This window comes from Sander vitreus, chromosome 16, assembly GCF_031162955.1.
Source record: "Sander vitreus isolate 19-12246 chromosome 16, sanVit1, whole genome shotgun sequence".
Lineage (NCBI taxonomy): Eukaryota > Metazoa > Chordata > Actinopteri > Perciformes > Percidae > Sander > Sander vitreus.
Genome location: NC_135870.1, coordinates 16163580 through 16181426, shown reverse-complemented (window position 1 = coordinate 16181426; position 17847 = coordinate 16163580). Strand labels below are relative to the sequence as shown.

Here is a 17847-nt window from a genome sequence, read left to right as displayed (position 1 = left end):
CATAAATACAAACAGACAGACAGAAAACACAAAAAGAGATAAAATAGAATCAAGCAAAGAAAACTCACATTTCAAAAGAGAAATAGAAGAGGACTTTCTGTATGATGAGGACACATACAGTACAGGAGCACACCAATAATTGCCTTGTCCTAGGTGTACCAGTGACAGAGCTTACAGTAGGCCAGAGCAGTGATGAGTCAAAGCTTTACAATAATGAATCTCAGGTATTCCCATTTTACAAAAAATAAAGTTGTGTGTGAACACGTAGCCTACAACATGTGGGAGCCAGTAAGTGAACTGATGGAAAGTCCACAAAGGTTTAGTACAGTCATACATTATGGGACAGTGTGATCGCTGCCAGACACACAGTAGTTGGTGAAATTATTGGATGCATGCCTGCCTCTTGTATATGGGAATTTCACCTGGCTGGTAACTTGCTTATAAAAATATGTTAAACTTCTCTCTCCGATATATTGTGAATTTCTCACATTCAAATATCCGGCTTTCCCAAATGACGTGTGTTGACTTATGTAAACATGAATGTCTTTGTTATTGGAAGCATATTTTACATATCAACACTGACTAAAAAAGTCCAGTTTACTTGCTGTTGCCAACTGTAGTAGGAGCCAAGAAGTGGTAGTACTAGTGTTATATTATCAGTGATAGAAAGAAACTAAGTAGGCTACATTTAATCAAGTTCTGTGTCCAATTAAATTGTACTTTACATGAGCATCTCTATTCTTTACTACTTTATACTTCTAATCCACTACATTTCAGAGGGAAATATTCCTCCATTACTCTAACAAATATTTACATACAGAACATTTGCCAAGTTTATAAAATATGGTGCATTTGTGCAGATTAAACTGCCCAAAAGTAATTACAATTTGCTCCACCTCAACCAGATACAACATCAGTAATAGTAATCCAGTAATATAATATTTAATAAAATAAATCTGATAGGGGCCATTCTGCTGCATAACGAGTAGGCTTACTTAGTTATACTTAATACTGTAGGTATTTACATTGTGTACAAAAAATGTAGGCTATACTTTTTAATAATAATAGCCTACATTTGTGATTTTAAGTACTATTTTGAATGCAGAGCTTTTAATTGAGAATGTTGACTTATACATGAATACTGTTTACTTAAGTAGCTAAGCTATAGGATCTAAATACTTCTTTTCACCGCTGTTTTACCAAAACTTTGGCAGTTGCAGTAAATGCTAAACTGAGCCCCAAACCACTGACATCAATACATCTTATTGAACTGTAAAACAGTTAATCAGTTGAGAGATAAGTTGTGTGAAAGTTTAACCAAAGCAACAGTATCATGATACTTTGGTAAAACTGTACTCTACATAATGGACTGTACACGTGACGTCAGGGACCCATGAGAGGAAACTAACAGAGACAGAAACGGGGTGGGAAAAAACAGACCAGTTATCAGTTTCAAATATATCTCTGACTGACTCTGCATAATTTGAATTATAAACGTTGCCTATCTATACCGTCGCATAATGGGCTACGTTGGTATAATTGCACGCGCGACCGAGAAACAACCCTCTGCCAATAAAGTTTGACGGTTGGGGGTGTCCTACCAGATAGGCTACTTGATTTAAGCCTTTGCTGATAGCGTTACAGCTGTTTTATGACTTTTCAGGTTAGAACAATAGCCTTTTATTGTTTATTACTGTTTCCTTACAGCAAGCAGGTAATCTAGGCTATATAGGCCTAATCGTTGTGCAAACCCGAAATGTGTATCAGTCAGTGTGTTCGCGTTACCCCTTACAGTAAGCAGTGGTTTACTACAGTACAGTACTTCCGTGTCTGTCCATTCTATCGCAGTGTTGTTAAACACTTTCCTTTATGCCGAGCTGGTCCTCGCATTGGCTCGTTTAATTTATGACGTTTAGTGTGTTTTCTCGTAGTTGAATTCGTGTGTGTGTGTGTGTGTGTGTGTGGTGTGTGGTGTGTGGGACGGGGTTTCCGAGGGCCGCCCTTAATATTTATATAACAACAGAAGAATGCAGAGAGACATCAGATCAGTCAGTGGTAGGAAGAAGGAAACACCAGATGAAAATACAACTAGCTGTTGCATGACCTGCAGGTAAGAATATACTTTTGACTGATTAACAAACTAATAATAATAATAATAATAATAATAATAATAATAATATTAATAATAATAATAATAATAATAATATGTATTTATCTATTTTTAATTTGTAGATTTGTATTGATCAGTTTTTTCATATATAAAAATAATTTTGCCATTTATCACCTTTTTGCCAAGGGTTAAAATCTAGCTCTGTAGCCTGAAGACAAATACAGTTATCTTAATTAAATATGTTTACCACAGGTTGTTGGAGTAAGTTCAACCATACCTACTTTGAACTTTACTAAATAAGTACTGATCTTTTTCAATTATGCGTATTGTGAACCAAACAGTTGACAGAGCTTGACAGTTCACCCATTCAAAGGCATTCATGTTCTACAGAACTGCAGGTGTCATTTCCATTTTACAGGAAATCTGCAGAGGAAATAACTAATGTGCTTATCACTCAACAAATGACTTCTAACTAAGAGACTCGGGATATGGTGCTATGTAAATAAAACAAGCCTTTTTTTGTTGGTAGAGTGTTGCCCTAACAGGATAACTAAACGTGTACAGTCATGTTTATGTAAGGCACCTTAGATACTGACTAAATCCTTTCCACTGAAGCATTATTTGCTAACATTTCCAGATAAAATGTGTTTATAAAGAGTAAAACAGCTGTGTTGTCTGTTGACAGCTTGAAAGTCAAAGCATCATTGTTGTTGTTTTTGTTTCTTTGTTACAAATTAATCAATGAGGAAGCACATTGCTTTGGAGAGCTGAGTCATGCTGAGATTAGGAATAATAATGTTTGACTCACAAACATGTGATTTGTGTTTTTTCTCAGTCATGTCATTTTTTTGCAGAGTACAGAAGTTAACAAGAACAAACTAGTTGTGGCGTTAGAATTCACATCTGGCTTTTCCCAGTAAAATGACTCATGTTTCTGACCAACATGGCCAAACGATTTCAACATATGTAACAATTGTACAACTCCCTTCTGTTTCCTCCTTAGGTCTCAATGGACTGGGCCCTACTTGTAGTTTTGCAAATCGTGATTCAGCCATCTCTCTCAGGTTTGTAGTAAATAATCTCTCTTTTTGGTGTGTAGTATAATGTGTACAGCAGTGGGAACATTAAAGAATAAATAAGAGCACAAACTGGACAGAACTTGCATTTACATTAAACATTTATATTTTTATTTGACACACAAGCCATTTTACTAAAACAAAGTAAAACCATCTAGTGGACTTAATTTGATGTTGTATATTGCTTCAGGGCTGTTTAGGAAATTGACATTACTTTGTATTATTTTCCTGCAGTGTTGTTCACTGTTGAAGCAGAGCAAACCACATACGTGTCAAAGTTTGGAGAAGATGTTGTGATGGGCTGCAGGTTTCAGCCTAAACTATCAAATTATCATGCTGACCTGAAGGTGACCTGGCACTGGATCCACACCAATTTAGTTCGGGAGGTTTATCGTATGGATAACTGGAAGGAGAACTTGGCGTTCCGGGATCCAGACTATCGGGGCCGAGTAAGGCTTCTCACTGAGGAGCTGCAGAAAGGCTGGGCCAAGTTACAGGTCAATACTGGCAGTGGTGTTCAGATTTACATAGAATTTGTAGGGCAGGTTATTTCCTGTCAAATTTCCTCAAAGTGATGTGGTTAACTTGTGCCATCCAATTTTCATCCCATCGGATGTATCCTTTCTGTATCTTATCGGGAATAATTGAGTGTCAAATTCCCCAGCGGGGATGGCGTATAAACTGGATTTCTCGCTTGGAAAAGTATCATATTTATCTTTTCATTATTATCTGTGTTCACGGTGTTGTATCAGTTACTAAGTTATAATTAATAACAATATGTGGACCAAGACCTTGTATTAGAGATAGAAAAAAGGGAATTATGCAACTGATTTTGGTTCATTTAAACTTCTAGTTTATGAGGGCATAATGTGTAATATGACCATGAGCACATCTAAGGAATCTACTTTCTTCTTTTGTCACTTTACAGGTCTCCAGGCTCAGGATCAATGACTCTGGGACCTACCAGTGTTTGGTGCAGACAGGCGAAGGAGCTGATTATAAAACGATAACTTTGTCCGTTGTTGGTAAGTACAGAGTCTGTGACAGCGTAACAGTGTAACTTTTTAGGTTTTTAGGCGAAGACTTCAGGGACTTTGTTCCTGGAAGGGTCTTGCTCATTCACAATAGCATGTGGCCATTTCTGGGCAGTCAGAGAATAACTCATAGTGAAAATGAAACTATGACCAATATTACTCAATTTGGTAAAAAATGCTTTTGGCACATTTAAACTTCCCTGAAGATCTTCCCTTTATCATGCAAGATCTCTTGATCATAATAATAATAAGATTAAATGATAGTGATGCTATGCTAAAGTAAGTAAATAAGTAAAATGTATTTCTCAAATATTTATATTATAAATAAATATTATATAAATATTATAAATATTATATTTTGTGTTGCGTAGCACAGCACAGTAGAGGAAAGAGGCCCAAATATAATGCATGATTGTGGGGACAACCTTTTTTGGAGCAACAACCTAAACAAGGTGATTATATATTGTGGTGATCATTTCTGATTCTCCCCCTAGCACCGTATGAAGCTGTGACTAAACACATTCGGAAGGCTGCAGAGGGGGATGAGGTGCTGCTAACCTGCCAGTCAGAGGGATACCCCATGTCTTCTGTTATGTGGCAGGATGGACACCAGCGGAAACTCAGTTCAAATACCACTGCGGTCTTAACACCAGACCAGCTTTTTAAAGTCACCAGTGAGATACGCGTCAGATCATCAGACAAAAACAACTACACGTGTATCTTTACAAATGATGGCTACTCTGCAACATTTCATATTCCAGGTACATTTTTATTTCCTTTAAGGCTTTCTACTCAAAATATTTCCTGGAGAGAAGATGCAAGCAGACAGGGATTTTTATATGTTGACCATTTAATTGCGACATCCCCAGGTCAAGTCTGGCCAGTGAACATTATTCCATGTCATCCCCCCTCATTTCATGTCAGCTCTTATCTGCTGCCCAAACAAAAACATGGTCTGAGTACATTTACTCAAGTACTGTATTTTTAGTACTGTAAACTACTACTGTACTGTATCAATTTCCAGTTGCCAGCTGCAACATTAAAGTGATGCTTACACATAATGTATCATCGATTATAATCCAATGATATAATATACACTATTCTGAAATAGGCCATTATGCATATTTATTGTTAGTATTTTTACTTTTGGTACTTAAGTACATTTTGATGAGCACTTCTTCCACTGACTGTGTCCCTCTCACTATTTTGATTCTCTATGTCCTCTAATGGCATCAACTTTGACCTCTTTTCTATGAAGGAAACAAAACTTAGGCAGAATTGTACTAATTTGAACTTGTTTCCTGTTATGTTCACATCTTCCTTTTGATAGAGATATCTACTGCCAACCCACATCAATTGTAATTACTAACAGAGAGGAAATATAGTATATGAGCATTTCAGCTCTTGCCTACAGTTTTTTCAGAGTTACAAGGATTTAGCTGTTTTTCTCTGAAGCTGTGGGTGGTGTTTGCGTTTGAGCTTTAAAAAAGCATTCCGTGTGTAAGAGTTCTTTTATTATGAGATTTTGTCCTGTGTGGAAATCAAAAAATGAGCATGATTCACTTAAATAGCTGGTTTTTTTTAATTAATTTTTTTAGCTTTTGACCACTAAGGGGAAGTTTGCAATGGTTTGTCTTCGGTATATTTGGTTATTTCCATAGTGGTCAAACATATGTGACAAAATGTCAACAATTGGCATTGTCCTTCCTGAAATAGGTTTTGTGGCACATTTTAATCACCAATCTTTCTTTACTCTTTTCACAGATGAAATACCTGTTCCTCATGTAAAAAACGATGCTCTCGTCATCGTATTGAGCATAGGAGTGATAATGGTTGTCATTATCGTTGTTGTGCTAATGTACCGAAAACAAAAAGGTAACCAGTCACTCAATTCTTCAAGTGTAATATCCAGCACATAACAAATTCAGGACATGTAGCTTACAACAAACACAACAGTACATAAAATGCAGGTGTAGATTGGAAGCAAAATATCCAAATCATACTCCGAGTTCCAATAACTTCACATGGAAATTTGTGTTTTGCTTAAGCTTTATATTTTATTTTGAACATTTAATACAAAAAAAGATACAAACAAAATAACAATACAATGAAATGAACGATAACCCTATACAAGAACTCAATGAATAAATGCTCATAAACAGCACAAATTAAATCTTACATGTTGGAAAAGGAGTGTAAGAAAGTATATATATATATAAATATACTATACTACAAAAATATACTATTGACATTGGCATATGAGATAATGCACACACCGGGCACGACGATGCATAACAATTCCACATGCAGCTATGGTGAAATGACAAATGGATTGTTTTTTTCACAATAACAGATACATATGCAATATATTAATAAAAAAAATATAAGCCAATCATTTTGACGACTGGGACATTCAATCTGTAGACAGAAGGCAGTGTGTGCAGGATATAGGTCACTGCAGGATTCCCCTTTAGAATGTGTGCTGCATATGCAGAAAATTGGAGTGGAAAATCCCATTGTGCATTGTGTGCATCTTTTTATTCTTCACTTATTTCCTTATTGTAATTATTCACATTGGTTTATTTTCAACTGTTACAAGCCTTTTGAAACAAATAACAATATACTGCAATAACTTTGACAAAATAACTTTTTAATAGATCTATTATTGTCCAACCAGAATATACCTCTTTAGTCTCACCTCAAACAACTTACTGTAGTGCCAAATGGGTTAGTCAGCATCCAAAGTGTATCCTTTCTGTGTCAAAGCCAGAGCGGCCTAGCATTGTTTACTTTTTTGTTTTTGTCAAATGGGCAGAGGAATTTGTTCAGTCAGTAAACAGCTGTCATTTCAAGTGAAGAGACAATGTTGCCTCCCATACAGATGCTGATACACATGGATTCGTTTTACCACTGAAAAGGGGAAGTTGTTAAACATTATAGCATTTAGATGTCACCTTAATGTTTGCCATCCATCTCTGAAGGAAGTTTACTGTCATGTGACTCGTCATGCATGTTTTCATGTGAGCATGACTATGCTTTTTGGCCTGCCTGCATGTGTCACAATCACCAAGTTTGGAAACACCCAGGTTGGTCTTGGGTTGTGTGACAGGGGAATTTGAGGCTATTTGTAAATGCGTGGGTGGTTTTTCAGTATGGCATGTTTGTTGTTTGTATAATCCCCCAAACAAAGACCTCCATCATTTCAATAGTAGGTTTATTACATGTTTCTTTGTAGATGAATGTGTGAACGTGATAAGAAGTGTTACTTCAGCTGCTGGTGTGCAAACGTACGAATGGTATTTTTAGCTGGTATCAGGTTGCAATTTCTACAAATTCTTGCACACCATAAACTCTTAATTACAGGTGCATAGATAAAATACTTACAGTACAAGAGCACAAAAAATACATGACAAATATAGGATGTACAAGAGAAAACACCATATGTACAATGAATAAATAAAAAGGTATGCATAAAACAAATTCAAAGCCAATACATTATAATACCATACCACTCCAAATATATTACCTGTCAAACATAGAGAAAGCTAAGTTGATGCCTTTGAAACAAAACTTTTTAATATCATTTTACAAAGCTGCATGAATTAAACTATTTCTATACAGTGCCACAAACTTCTACCCTTCCATCTATCCATACTTAAATACATATACACTGGCTGTACCAACACACTAAATTAATAGCAATGTTTTGTTTCTATAGGTTCTAGGACTCATAGTACCAGAAACCTTTTAGTCGACGGTCGAAGGTCTGTTCCTGCTGCTGCCTGTGAGTCTAAACAGCTACACACACATCTTTTTTTAATTTATTTTTTTACCATAATAAAGCTCAGCCTTCCTTGCAAGGTAACATAAAACGTATTGCGAGGGAACAAAAAGTAGTTCAAAAGTAGTAGTGAGCTTTTGCAGGGCACCGCAGATTCCACTTGTGGTGCAAAGCACTTAGCAGCATTGTTTAAAAAAAAGTGCTACATAAACTAAATATCTAAAGGAGAGTGGCAACTATGAGGACAAAATATGTTCTGCAACAAATCACGCTCAAATTGCTGATGATGCATTTGTAAAATACAATACCAATATTTCTACACAAACAACAAAAGACAACCACAGTTTACGTTTGTCACTCTCCATGAAGAAGGTTGAGACCATACATTTAGTGGCATCCTGAAACTATGGTCATCATTTCCTTATACAGCGCGATGATTAATTCTACTATCAATATCATCGACTTTCCGCTTGCTGTGCTGCCTCTTTCTCACTAAGTGGATTGGTTGATATTCTGTGAATGTCATGCTCATTTGCACGTACTTCATTTTTACCTCATCAGCTATGCAATGTGCAGCAAGTTACTTGTGGAAAATGAAATTGGTTGTTTAATGAATCATTTGCAAGCGTAACTTAACTGTAAAAAGTCTAGAGTAAAAGCCCTGCTAATGCCCTGTAAAGGCTGTGCTGATTGCGACCATTGTTGTTTAATCAAATCCTTACCAAGCACGCAAGCAAGACGTGTGAGCAAGTTTGAACTGTGATTTCACAAGAATGGCTAAAAACTCAAATCACTGCATGGCTTTTACAAGTTACAAATGAATAACACCTAGTAATACAATAAGGCCTTTAGTTAAAGTTGTACATGTGAAATGAAGTCGGCTTGACTGAAATATAGCCATTCAATAAATGACCATATGTATCGTCAGTGTGTGAAAGCTGATTTGTTACATGGTCTCAACACTTAAATACAAAAGTGCAAAGATCCCCTTTTCTGTGAATTTGTACATTACAAAGTACATGTGAGATTAATTTGATTTAAACTTGAATTGAGGTGTATATGATTGGATTTACACTACCACAATTCCTCTAGTCTTGTAGAGTCACTGTAGCAATGATTGAACTTGTCAATTACTAATAACGCTGACTGATTCAGTACTTCTGAGAATGTTACTCTCCTCTGTATTAGTGTTCTAACAAGGCTGTTCCTTTCCAGCAGGCCAACAAATAAATAAAGACAATGAGGAAGTGATAACTATTTTAAATGAAGGTAAGTGACTCTTGTGATTCTGAGAACTATTGTTTACACAATTTCCCAAGGTGATGTCTTCAAATGCCTTATTTGTCCAAACCAACAAAGATATTCAGTTTACCACCACATAAGATAAAGAAAAGCAGGAAATCCTCACAATTTAGCTGCTTGAAAAAGTCATTTTCTGTCAAGTTGCAGTGGCACTGACTAAAAACCTGTTGGCTTTTGTGTTAGACGCCCTTAGATGTTTAACAGCGACCTTAAAACACCCACAAATTCAAGGTTTTTAACAAGCCTCTCAAAAAAGACAAATTCAGTAAGACCTTTTTACAAAATCTGTGGTCTACATCAATTAAAAAATGTCCTTTACTGTAAAAATATCAGTCTACGCACTCTATGTCTGTATTATCATATAGGCAATTTCCTGTGCGTGACAGAACAAAAACATCTAAAGGATTTTTTTTCACACTGTTTGCTTTCTATATGATCAGATCTGTCTTGTTGTCTGCAGGTTGCATGGAGGAACATCTGGGGGCGTTCCTGAAAGCCCATTATTCCGATTTCTCCCTCAGCACAGAGGTGAGACGCCACTGTGATGCTTTCGGTGTGGAGGAGCTGCCTCACAAGCTCCAAAACAAGTGAGTCACAAACAAAAATTTCCACATTGATCATAAGGATGCCAGACCTTTATGATCTCATTTCCAGTAACAGCAAAAATTCAAGTCTCTTTGATCTATGAGCTAGCTAGCTTGCTAAATGCTAGTTAACAAGCTTTAAGTTACAATCTTCGTTCTCTTTGGTGCCACATAAGGTGATAAAGAGTAATTGCAGGTGTGTTTTGGGATCTTTTGACTTCTTTTAGAAGTTTCATCATCTGTAGTCATAGCTCTTTTCTTTGTTTGTTCGGCCAAACCAACCATTTACTTAAAACACTGGCAGAGACATATTTGTGCTATCTCCTGTCTCATAACAGTCTGCAAACCATTCCTCTTTCGTGAAGCAGTTTCTACTCAGACAGAGCAGGGTTCAATTAAATCGGATGATGCAACACACCTAATTAGATGCATATTAACAAGATGGCTTGATATTGGCCAATGGTGTACATTTGCGAGTCAAAGTTCACCAAAGTTGACCTCAACGTGAACAATTTTGGTAGATTTTCTTTACCCCCCCGCGAGCAACTCCACAGATAGCAGCGATTCCATTGAAATTAGTGATTTTTGTAAAATGTCGTTGATGTAAATGCTGTTGTGACCAATATTTGTACGGGCCTGTGTAGCTTACAATCACAATTCTTTTTTTTTTTTAGTAAGAACCAGCCTGTGAATCTTCAAGCTTTACTCCCAGAAGCTGGAGAGACACTTTTTCTTGAGGGACCTTCAGGAAGCGGGAAGACAACCGTAGCCCACATCCTGGTCTCTTCTTGGACTGAGATGCCCACACATGCCCTCTCTAACCTCCTCGATCTCAGCACCCTTAGACTTCTCTTATATGTGGACTGCAGCAAAGTGACGGGTGACTTGTTTCAGGAAATAACGATTCAACTTTCTCTCACGGAAAAGATATCAGAGGATGAGCTGAGAGCTGTGTTAACCAGGTCCAGCGAGGCACTGCTGTTGTTGGATGGGTACAGAGAAGGGAAGCACTTTTTCGATAAGTCCTTGAGGAAGTTTCTAACGGAAAAAGGAGGGTGCAGGGTGCTTGTCATGGCCTGCCCCGGACACTGCCCCACACTCAAGAACACAGTTGGGACAGAAGGGGTGCTGCAGCTCCAAACACAAAGTATGACATAATGAGGACTTAAAATGTTTGTGACCAACAAAGACAGACATTAAGCACTTGTTACATGTTAAACAAACATGTGTATGATGGTAATATGTTTTTACACAGACTGTGTAGTTAGATGTTATTATAAGCCCAAATATGCTGCAAAAGTTGTTGAATTTAAAGTGCTCATATTATGCTTTTTGGCTTTTTCCCTTACCTTTGTGGTATATATCTTTTTTGTGCATGTTATAGGTTTACAAAGTGAAAAAGCACAAAGTCCATCCCAAAGGGACTTACCATCTCCAGCAGAAAACACTGTTGACAAACTGCTCCAAACAGCTCTATCGTAGTCCAGCCTTTACTTCCGTGACGAACGTGCGTCACTTTGTAACACACGTTATAATGCTCGCCTAGTTGCTAGCGTGGCACGCCCCCAAACTCTGCTTCTGACTGGCTAGCAGTGCTTACCTAGGTACTGCACATGTGCGACTCCCAACAAAGATGGAACAGAAGTAAGATGTCTCACTCGGTAGCTAAAACCGAGAGCTCAACACATAGGGCGAAAAGAGGAGCTGCAGCAATGTGCAGTATGACAAAAATATGGTGTTTTTTGAAAATTAAACCATGTAAACCTATTCTGGTACAACCTCTAAATACAATTATGAACCTGAAGATGAGCATAATATGAGCACTTTAATATATGTAAGATAAGCAAAGAAATTCTACTTTTATATCCTTTACATGACAGCCCTGATTATCGTTTTGATTAAAATCATTACATGTAATAATTCTTTTTACGTTGTTTTTTTTTTAAAACAAAGTACATCATTTACCCCATCCCCTACAGTAAGTGTGGAGAGACTCAACAGTACAATCGGTTATCCACCTTAGCTTTGTTTGCGCTTTTCATGAAACTCCTGAAAGTGATTTTCAGGAAATCACTTCATTAATAATTGCAGTTGTTACATTAATGGTTTCTGTTCTTTGTCAGTCCAGGAGAAAAAGAAAGGGCATTATTAGGGACATTTCCTAGACTGCAAGCAAGGCACGCACAGCTTCTATGTGCTATTAGTGAAAAGGGAAAGGACTGTATGAGTATTACTGGCAAGAGAGCTCCCTGATTCCAGTAACAATTGATTTTTTTTATTTCTGTATGTTCTCTCTTCTCCAGTAACTGGAGTGTCTATCTCACCAAAGTTATGAGTAATTCAGATTTTCATTCAGTCAGCATGTTATCCTGTGGTATTATGCATGTTTGACTGATTTTCACCCACGCTTATTGTATTGCAACTGCAATATAAAAGTTCAGGTAGGTTTAGAGAGGAACCTTTACTAAATGCCGAATTGAGCGTTTTTCTTTGAGCATGTCATTTCCTTTCTCCCTCTCTTCAAAATATTTCTGTACGAGGGTTAATTTGCCTTATAAATTGAGAAGGACTAACGACTTAAGTCTAACTGAGGTAGAATGGATATTTATTGTGGTCGACATATGTTGCAGATAAAAGAATATGATGCCATGTAGGGTTATGAGCGGACAGAATGGATTCAGGAAATGTTATACAGTCCGTGATCCGAAAACCCCAGCCCCTGCAGGAGACTTGGGGTTTTTATCTTCACACTTATATTATTTTTGTGTTGCCACATACATAAATAGAGCAGGCAACAGCAACCCGATTTGTCCACATTTGCAATATAATAACTGGAATTGGACTGAGGACAGCTGCCAGTAACTCAACATGGGGGTTATTTGGTTTTAGAAATCTGGTTCCAACAGAAAGCTGACTGTAACTTGGTTATTTAAAGCAACACCAAAGCACTTTTCCTCTTCGGTCCCCCTACAGGTTGGAAGCGGAATTGTGTCCATTATGTCTCATTCGAACTACAGATCCGCTACCCGATCTGGCAAACTTGCATAGTGCGGTTATAGCTGATAGAGGGCCGCAATGCGAATGCAGTGCCGTTCACCCTGTTACGAGTTGATGAACCACTGAAATGATTTTGGAAACATTATTTTAAGGTACAAAAGAATCTGTGGTGTTGCTTTAAAGCTGCCTTAATCTTTACTTTTATAATAGTATTGGGTCAAATGGTGAAAGGCTTTGCTCCCAGTGATGAATCCACAGAGAATCATCATCCAATTCTGCAATTCCTCTCAGCTCTATATTCAGCATTTGAGCTCATTGTTTTGGTTGATGTAAATGAACTGTATTTATATAGCGCTTTTCTACTCTTAACAACTACTCAAAGCGCTTTCACATAGTACAGGAACCATTCACAAACATTCATACACTGTGGCCGAGGCTGCCATGCAAGGTGCCACCTGCTCATCAGATAAACATTCACACACACATTTACAAACTGATGGCGTAGCATCGGAAGCAATTCGGGGTTCAGCGTCTTGCCCAATGACACTTCGACACGGGACTGCAGGGCCAGGGAACGAACCACCAACCTTCCGATTGGTAGACGACCGCTCTACCACCTGAGCCACAACCGCTGTCATCAACCTTGTTTCTAGTTGAGCAGCTGTTTTTATTTTAAAAAGTACAGATAAACTCACTATACACTACCTGCCTGGCACCAAAAGTTAGTGACTATCTATCTCACATAGTGAAGCATTTAGCTGCTAAAGAGACAGATGTTTTCTTTCAGGAGTTGGCGGAGAGCAAAAACGGGGGTTAAACAAGAGTGAAATTGGACTTACATTCCAAGTCCAAATGAATGCTAATGTTGCCCCATATCAGCTGGATGTGTAAATAAGACAATCTTTGCTAACAAGTTTACCATAACAACTTTATATGGTGATAATAAGTCAATAACAGGGGGTTCCTTCCTTTAGAGAACTTGGTTAGTTGTAGGTTGGTAGCAAACAAACCACATTCTCCTGTAAAGAGAAACCAAGGGAAATGTTTAGGTCATAAAATGAGCATACACACATTATTAAATAAACATACAACATGTATATACAGGTTTATTGCAATATATTATGTATTATTAATAAAACATACATATTTAACAAAGATTGTGTGCCTATATTCTGTGCCATTACTTTTAATTTAAAAAACATCATTGCAGTTAAAAACAAAACTACCCACCAAAATTACACATTATCATGTTTTAGTGATTTGTTTTCTAAAGTGGATGATTTGTCTCCATCAGCTGTTGCCTGCTGGTTATTTATAACTTCCTCCAACTAATACTTGAGCACTAATACTGCAGAAATGGCTTGTGCATTATTTAGTTTATCCTGAGATTTTCCGCTTTGCTCAGCAAGTTAATGAATACATCCTTTAATCTGCAATCACTGGACAGACTTTATCAGTCATTTAAATGATCAGAAACAGAAACTTTTGCATAAAAGAGTCATCAGTTAAAAATGGCCTCTTTCTTTTTGAAATATTCCAGTGTGTAATGGTTACACTGTGGACGTTTACTGCTGCTCTTAGCAACTGCCCTAGTATGTTTAATTAAAGTTTCTCTCTTGGCTTAAATCAATACATCGTCATTCCAAATCACAATCCATTCATCTTCATCCGCTTAACTGGGACAAAACAAATTTTATTATTACACATAAACATAATGCGCAATGATCACAGGTATTTCAACATGATCACAAAAGCTAGGGCTTTTCAGGCAAAATAGCTTGGTACTGTACATTCTGTAGATTTGAGGATTACAGTAAGAAATCGGCATATTCGGAAATACCAGATGGGTTGCGATATTTTGGACAGTTTGGTTTGTACTGATGGACAAAAGAAAAGTGGTTTATGATGCAAGAGTGGTTTGACAAGCATCTCCTGAAGTTTACATAATTTTTTTTATCCAAACATAAAAACGAATTGAACTTATGGTAGCCGCTGTTCTCTGTCTAAGAGAAAACTAACTCTTAACATCCACCTTTTAAGCCTCTTAGATGGTGTTTGATATTTAAAAGATTACATTTGGGTGAAGTATTGCTGTAAGCATGTTTTATTATTCTCACTTTCAATAAAATATGTATAAGTGACAGAGTAGGCTAATTATTATTGAGTAGTAAATATTTATGTTGCCGTTATTCTTATTTAATATCTTTAGGCACTATATTTCTGGCAGTTTCACTCCCTGTCTACATCATTGTTTCACTAGATGGTGCTATCCTCCTTTACATGCAGCCTCAGTGTGAGAGCTGTACTAGAATTCTGATGACAGCTGATTATGAATCCATGAAATTTACTAATGTGGAAAAGGGTCAAAGGGAAAAGAATTTAGACACAAAACATACAAAAAGCTATTTTTGCTGGCATTTGATAAAAGGGAAGGTTCTTACGAGGCAACTCTTTTATATCTTTTCTTCTATGTTACTGTCTATGCTTTGTTATCTTATTGTAGTCTTTGATGTCAGTTTTATTGTTTCTTGTCTACAAAACTGTTATCTCTCAGTCAGGCTCAGTTGGTATGTGTGTGCTTGTCTGAATGCTCGAACTCTTTTACACGAGTGGCCAAAACACTGTAGCAGCAGCAGCACATAAACAGGAACATTTGAGCACAGTTTTTTTACTTTTTCTTTTCATGCTTTTTTCTCCTGCATTGTCATTTTCTTTGGGGCAGAGTAAAAATTAATAATTAGTGATTCTGTTCCGAAAAATACAACTGCTTCGTCCAGCTGTCCAAGATATTCTCATCATCCATTTAATCTGAGAAAAATGCTTTCCCCTGAAACTCAACTCCCAAACATAGCTGATGCTATACCCCATCCCCCCTTTCTAATAGACACACACACACACACACACGCACACACGCGCACACACACACACACACAGTTAACCCCATCAAAAAGGACGGTCTCCAACATGCGCAGCCCCCATTTCCTACTTCAACCTCAACCTCCCAGACGAGAGAGCCGGTTTCATCATTTGGTAATTAATATTCTAGGGAAGAGGAGAGCATCAGGAAACAATTATTCAATAATGTATGGATGTAAATGCACACTGTGTCCACACAAAAACACACACATACACAAGCACATACACATATATATATATACACACATTTTATATATATATATATATATATATATATATATATATATATATATACATATATATATATATATATACATATACATATATATACACATATATATACATACATACATATATATACACATATATATATACACACACATACATATATATATATATATACACACACATACATATATATATATATATACACACACACATACATATATATATACACACATACATATATATATATATATATACACACATACATATATATATATACACACACACATACATACATATATATATATATATCTCACCATGATCGACTCTTCCTCTCTTCTGAGATCAGGTTACTCTCATACATGTAACACAACTGGAGTGAATGTAATGAATGTGCTGGATGTTTGCTGGCTTATACACACACGTTGTGTTCTATATTCTTACTAAAATGTTTACGCCGGAGAATGTTACTAAACTACTATGCTATTGTCAGATTCCAGCATAACTGCTGCTTTTATGCAGCCAACAGGTTTTATTAGGACATTAAAGGACAAGATATAAGAAGATGTGGTATAACATGACATTTTATAATATTAAATAATAGGCTATGACAATTTTCCATCTGAACAGTGGATAACTGTCATGAAATGAAAAGATAAGACCGGAAGAAGACAATATGATGACATGTTATAATGTGACACGGCAAGACTTAACATGACTTGACACATCACATTAAAGGACATGTCCTGATGTATAGTATACTATATGTTTATATGTAAAGCACTTCAAAGTGTCTTGTTGAAAGGTGCCATGCAAATACATAAACTGTAGACTGTATGCCTTGCCTATTTTTGTGATACAGTAGATAGTAAGTGCATTTATATGTGCAAAAGCAGTGAAATGGGTGAATGTTGTGTTTCTATGCTCCAACTTGGCAGTTAGATAGATGTCAAGGTAGCTTTGTGGCTAGATTCCCATTTCAGATAAGGCACAGGTCTGTTCACCACAACAGCTTTATGCCCCATTAAAATAACCCTAAAACCCACGCATACTCACTTATACTAAGCCATTTAAATCAAAAACGTAAAATATAAATTGCAAAAACCATACCGGTTATAGACTTGTTAGAGTACAAATTATTTTTTCATAATTGCAGTATGTACTGCACAGTGAAAGGGAGGATAGGGCATTGTGGGGCGGCAATGTGTTGATTTAACCCTTGTGTTGTCTTCCTTTCAACCTTGAAAAAAAACACTTTTTGTGTTTGTGACGCTTTTTTTTCACAATTTGTTTTTGCTTTTTCCAACGTTTTAAATTTTTCTTCTACACATTTTCAGCGCTTATTTCAATGTCCAATATTTTCTGATATAAATTTTTTTTTTAAAACAGGCCAATGTGACCCGAAGTCAACACAAAAGGATGCCACACAACTTCAGTCTGCATCTCCATAGTCTCTGTTGGCTCTGACCCAGTCTGTCTGGTAATTGGGATCAGATGAGTGGCAGCAAAAGCGAGGCGACCTGGGTTCTCCAGGACTCACACTAACCTGGAAGCATTTATTTTATGGAAAAGATGTTTAGTTAAAGTGCAGCGCTGCAGCCCAGCCCCTCTAATGACTCTCCAGCTCTCTTGCCCAGGCCTGCAGACAGAGCCCTGTGATGGATATGACTGGTGAAAAACACACACACACACACACACACACACACACACACACACACACACACACACACACACACACACACACACACACACACACACACACACACACACACACACACACACACACACACACACACACACACACACACACACACACACACAC

The 17847-nt window shown here is 37.0% G+C and overlaps 2 protein-coding genes across 3 annotated transcripts in view; one reads left to right on the top strand and one right to left on the bottom strand.

The window, feature by feature from the left end:
• Nucleotides 1-1880: 1880 nt before the first annotated feature.
• Nucleotides 1881-11810, top strand: LOC144530961 (butyrophilin-like protein 1). Of its 2 annotated transcripts, none has more exons than XM_078270794.1 (10): nt 1881-2110; nt 3114-3174; nt 3421-3683; nt 4115-4211; nt 4715-4981; nt 5985-6095; nt 7939-8004; nt 9220-9270; nt 9764-9890; nt 10562-11810. In XM_078270794.1, exons 2-10 carry the CDS (start codon nt 3120-3122, stop codon nt 11043-11045), a joined length of 1521 nt encoding a protein of 506 aa, XP_078126920.1. In that variant the 5' UTR covers nt 1881-2110; nt 3114-3119; the 3' UTR covers nt 11046-11810. The 2 variants fall into 2 exon arrangements, with proteins under 2 accessions (XP_078126920.1, XP_078126919.1); XM_078270793.1 differs by having other exon boundaries at nt 1947-2110; nt 9217-9270.
• mrrf (mitochondrial ribosome recycling factor) overlaps nt 10914-17847 on the bottom strand; it is a 30391-nt gene continuing 23457 nt past the window's right edge. Inside the window, exon 9 of the mRNA XM_078270796.1 lies at nt 10914-13903. The gene's annotated coding sequence lies outside the window, so the exon portion shown is untranslated. The remainder of the gene's footprint in view (nt 13904-17847) is intronic.

What these genes read in the sequence shown, in the direction of transcription:
- LOC144530961 (XM_078270793.1), top strand. Translation starts at nt 3,120, where the DNA reads ATGGACTGGGCCCTACTTGTAGTTTTGCAAATCGTGATTCAGCCATCT. An exon ending in AAGGCTGGGCCAAGTTACAG is followed by an intron (nt 3,684 to 4,114) that starts GTCAATACTGGC and finishes GTCACTTTACAG; the next exon opens with GTCTCCAGGCTCAGGATCAA. An exon ending in GATAACTATTTTAAATGAAG is followed by an intron (nt 9,271 to 9,763) that starts GTAAGTGACTCT and finishes TGTTGTCTGCAG; the next exon opens with GTTGCATGGAGGAACATCTG.